Source organism: Miscanthus floridulus, chromosome 4 (assembly GCF_019320115.1).
Source record: "Miscanthus floridulus cultivar M001 chromosome 4, ASM1932011v1, whole genome shotgun sequence".
NCBI classification, from domain to species: Eukaryota; Viridiplantae; Streptophyta; class Magnoliopsida; order Poales; family Poaceae; genus Miscanthus; species Miscanthus floridulus.
This window is the reverse complement of record NC_089583.1, coordinates 113,684,197-113,688,611: the sequence shown is the minus strand read 5'-3', so window position 1 is coordinate 113,688,611 and position 4,415 is coordinate 113,684,197. Positions and strand designations below refer to the sequence as shown.

Sequence of the window (4,415 nt, the reverse complement as noted above, 5' to 3'; positions counted from 1 at the left end):
AATTAGTCCGAGCTGAAGCTCTTCTCTACCATCCAGAATTGATCGCCAGATTTTAGATGGGGTCGAGCCAAGATTAGCCTCTAGAAAATCACCTTATGGAAAATAAACCACCTTTAAAATCTAGGCACTTATAGATGCCGGTTCCTGGAGGATCCGTCGGGCCTGCTTCGCAAGCAAAGCAAGGTTGAATAGCTCTGTATCTCACTAGCCCATTCCCCAAGAAACTTTGGCGTAATATCCATGCCTCTTCCTCTTTCCCGGTATTTTGGGCATAAGAAAAAGACCGTGCGGAGGAATCGGCCGGTATTTTGGGCTGAGGACAAACTGGGCCGATGCGGAAAAAAACAGTCAACTGGGCCGATGCGGAACGTGGACGCGGCTGGCGGCGCGGGCAATGACGAAGGAGAAGGTCCATTAAAGGCCCAATTACAATCAGCGGGTATATATAAAACCCTAACAGCCACCAGCCTCCGCCTCTCATCCCAAGTGCCAGCCGCCACCAGCCTCTCTCCCTCTCCTCCCGGCTCCGGCGAAGAGCGACCGCCGACCACCAGGTATCCCCACTTCTCTTCCGTGTCTGCTGTGCGAAACCGAGTTCCCAAACTTTTTTTTTGAGGAAGAGATCAGTAGCTGGCTGTTCGGGTTTAGCAGTCGGCAGAGAAAGATCGAAAGGAAGAAGGAGAGAGGAGTCCAGAACCAGACCTGGCTTGCGGACTCGCAGAGGGAGAGGCGCTGGTCGCTGACTCGTGGCATCTCGCTTGCCTCGTCATCGGCCGCGGTCGCGTGCTGCGGTCGCACCTCGCAAGCTTGCGGGCCGTGATGCTTGAGTTCCCAAACTCTAACCTCAAGCTATTTGGCTATCTGATGCCTACTAACAACCTTTTGCAAAAATTATCGGCTGTACACATGTACACCCATGTCCCGTTACTAGATCCGCCCCTGGATCACAGTGGTTCCAAGTGTTGAGATAACATCTAATCTGAATTCAATTAAGTGTTGAGATAACATCTAATCTGAATTCTGTTATTAGCTCTTATTAGTTCTCCGTTCTATTTTATAGCAATACCGATGTGGAGATTTAGTTCGTTAGATTCTTATATTCTTGTTGTCGTACTTGTTAAACTCGTGATTATGTTGTGCAATTTTATGACTTATACGATTTTAGAATTATGTCTTTGTCGGGTAGAGCCGATTCTATGATTTTACAGTAATTAGTTATAAATTTGCGATCCTACCAATTCCGAACCGACTCATAATCATGAACTGTCGCTAAAGATCTCGGTTTTCTGTTTAGAACTTTTTGTTTACCATGTGGTTCTGCCCATAAGTTGTTACCTGAGCTCTGAATTAATCTATGACACTTAGCTCTGTTTTGGATACTTCAGAAACATAGCTTTGGTTTGGATTTGGGTTCAGGGTGCTCGTTATTAGATCTAATAGCTATGAGTTGTTTAAGGATTTGGATTGGATTCTACTTTACTGTACTATAGTAGCATCATTGTTCTCTGTTCATTGAATGCCTGTTTAACTGTTGTCATGATTTGACATTTCAAGTGTTTCTAACACCACCCTCATATGTGCCGCCAGATCACTTGTTAATCTTTCTCGTGGGGAGATGGCAGTTTCTTTTGCAAACGTCAACTCTGAGGCAGGGCTAAAAAAGCTTGATGAGTACCTTCTCACTCGCAGCTACATCACTGGGTATGTGATTCGAGCTACTCTGTTTGCAGAATCGCCATAACCTTTGTACTGAACTTATGATGCATTAATCTGTCTCTAGCTACCAAGCTTCCAAGGATGACCTGGCTGTCTACTCTTCATTTTCGGCTGCTCCCTCATCCAAGTATATCAACGTAGCAAGGTGGTTTAGTCACATTGATGCACTCCTGAGGCTGAGGTATGCCCTTCTTCTCAGCCTTTATATTTCCTACTAGGTATCCTGTTAGCGGTGTGAGTGAGCTAATAATCCATACAATTTCAGCGGAGTTACTGCAGAGGGCCTAGGTGTCAAGGTTGAGTCATCAGCAGTTCCTTCAGCCTCAACTCCTGATGTTGCTGAGGTATAATTTCTTAACTTCTATTTTGGCTGAAAACGTAATAAATGAATTTAAATGTTATATGCTAATTCTTTGCGATTTTTTGGCTGAAAATTGTTAGTAGTTTTATATGCTCACATAGTTTGTGCTGATCGCTGGTTTGAATTATTATTGTTTTCTAAAGTTATCATCCATGTGGTTCAATATCGAGTTACTCAGTTTAGTTACTGAAGAGCATTTTCTAATAACCGCAGGCCTCAGCTGCTGATGAGGACGATGATGATGACGTTGACCTTTTTGGTGAGGAGACTGAAGAGGAGAAGAAGGCTGCTGAAGAGCGTGCTGCGGCTGCCAAGGCTTCTGGCAAGAAGAAAGAATGTATGTCAACGTGCATATTTTTCTGTTTTATTCTCTCATCACACTCTGTCTTGCCACCTTACTATAAGGACATCCTTGCTACTGCTATATTGTTGTCGTGGCTTTGTTTTCATACCCAAAAACTTTAAGCATAGTTCTAACCTTTCCATACCTTGTCAGCTGGGAAATCGTCAGTTTTACTTGATGTGAAGCCATGGGACGATGAGACCGACATGGCCAAGCTCGAGGAAGCTGTTAGGAGTGTCCAGATGGAAGGACTGCTCTGGGGTGCATGTATGTTACCTCTCAGTTTTCTGCACATAATTTAGTGAATCGCACAATTGTTTTACCATTTAGTATGATGTCTGACATAATCATTTACTGTCCTTTGCAGCCAAGCTAGTCCCAGTTGGATATGGCATCAAGAAGCTGCAAATCATGATGACCATTGTCGACGACCTCGTCTCTGTCGACACTCTCATTGAGGACCATCTCTGCGCTGAGCCAGTGAGCGAGTACGTCCAGAGCTGCGACATTGTCGCCTTCAACAAGATCTGTAAGTCATTCAGCACTTGATACTTACAGCTGCAGTAGCATAACTAGGATCTTGCTTTAACCTACTCATTATAATATTGCCCAGTCCAGTTTGTAGTTATTACTCAACTTTTCTGCTTTCGATGTGTTTGTAACTTTTGATCAATCCTGTTGTTGCAGAAATTTCCTTGTGGTGGTGGCGGTGGTGGTTGGTGGGCAATGCACCAGCCTAATTTATCCATAGTCTGCTTTGTGTGGCTAGTGATATTGCCGTGAGGTTTTTGGATCCTAGTCGAGTCGGATGTACCAGTACCAGAGTTAATTTGCTTTAATTCGAAACACCGTGTGGGTGGATTTCTGTTACTACTGTTCGTTGCTCGCAGTTCCTTTATTTTTGCACACGATGGGGTGGTTCCTCAATTTTTTTTTTTGCATCGGCGGTCGTGGAGAATAGCCGAAGATGTAGTGCTGGAGACAACGGTGCGGTAGCACCTCGTCTCGTGGCATCAGCTGCTTCGCTGCGGTAGCTCTGGTGCAGTGCAGGCCTGTTGAGATCTGATCAGAGTTGACAAACGCAAGCTCTGAATGGCTACTAGTCTACGACTCCCCTCAACTTAAAGTGTCCTCTCTCTGTTTCAAATTACAGGATGTTTTGACTTTTTTTTTACTTAGAATTTGTTATGTATTGGTATATTAGTAAAATAAATATATATATAAAAAAAAGCTGAAGCGATTTATAATTTAGAACCGATAGAGTATTTGAGGAACAACTGGTTGAGTCAACATACACATCCTCTTACTCCGAGTCCGACGTCAACATCTGAATCCCAACCTGTTCCAGTTCCCATAGTGATATAGCTGCGCGATCTCATCTAGATTATCTCGCTGATTCACCGCAGATATTGCTGGAAATATTCATCCTTCTGAGTTCTGAGGCCATGCAAGCGTATTCAGTAGTTTGAAACCCATGAATGCATCATATGGTTTAGATACATTGTTATACTCGAACCATTTACCTTGTGTATCAATTAGAAGCCTCAAGCCTACGCCTAAAAACTGATTCAAATTCATGAGGAAACATTATTAGGATTAACCTACGCCTAAAAACTGATTCAAATTCACGAGTAAACATTATTAGGACCAAATCTGCAGCACAAAGAACTCACTCCGACAGATCCAGATCCTCTGCAAAATCTTGAGCATGCCATTCTCTGGCAGTCAAGCCAGTCAGTCGACATCTGAATCCCCAAATGGGTCTTCTAGTTCCCAGGGTGATAGTGATGAGCTGCCTGTGATCTTATCTGAATATCATGCCGATTTCACCGAAGATACGACACACTCAGAGTTGACAATTTGCTAGATTCACATTCCAAAAAAAAAAAAAACAAGAGAAAAAAAAGGAGGTACTCCGTACTCCTACTAGCTAGCCATTCTTTTTTTTAAAAAACCAAAAGCGACACGTGATTCAGGACCACATCGCGGCAGCTT

At 43.6% G+C, this 4,415-nt stretch overlaps 1 protein-coding gene across 1 annotated transcript; it reads left to right on the top strand.

Annotated features, from left to right (window-relative positions):
* Positions 1 to 459: 459 nt before the first annotated feature.
* LOC136552694 (elongation factor 1-delta 1) lies at positions 460 to 3,290 on the top strand. Its single transcript, XM_066544257.1, has 8 exons — positions 460 to 554; positions 1,588 to 1,701; positions 1,781 to 1,897; positions 1,982 to 2,060; positions 2,291 to 2,414; positions 2,574 to 2,687; positions 2,788 to 2,949; positions 3,108 to 3,290. Coding segments are annotated over exons 2-8 (684 nt in total). The 5' UTR covers positions 460 to 554; positions 1,588 to 1,615; the 3' UTR covers positions 3,110 to 3,290.
* Positions 3,291 to 4,415: the final 1,125 nt, after the last annotated feature.

Coding starts and splice junctions, on each gene's coding strand:
- LOC136552694 (XM_066544257.1), top strand. CDS start 1,616: ATGGCAGTTTCTTTTGCAAACGTCAACTCTGAGGCAGGGCTAAAAAAG. Junction 2,061..2,290: donor CAACTCCTGATGTTGCTGAG/GTATAATTTCTT, acceptor TAATAACCGCAG/GCCTCAGCTGCTGATGAGGA. Junction 2,688..2,787: donor AGGACTGCTCTGGGGTGCAT/GTATGTTACCTC, acceptor TGTCCTTTGCAG/CCAAGCTAGTCCCAGTTGGA.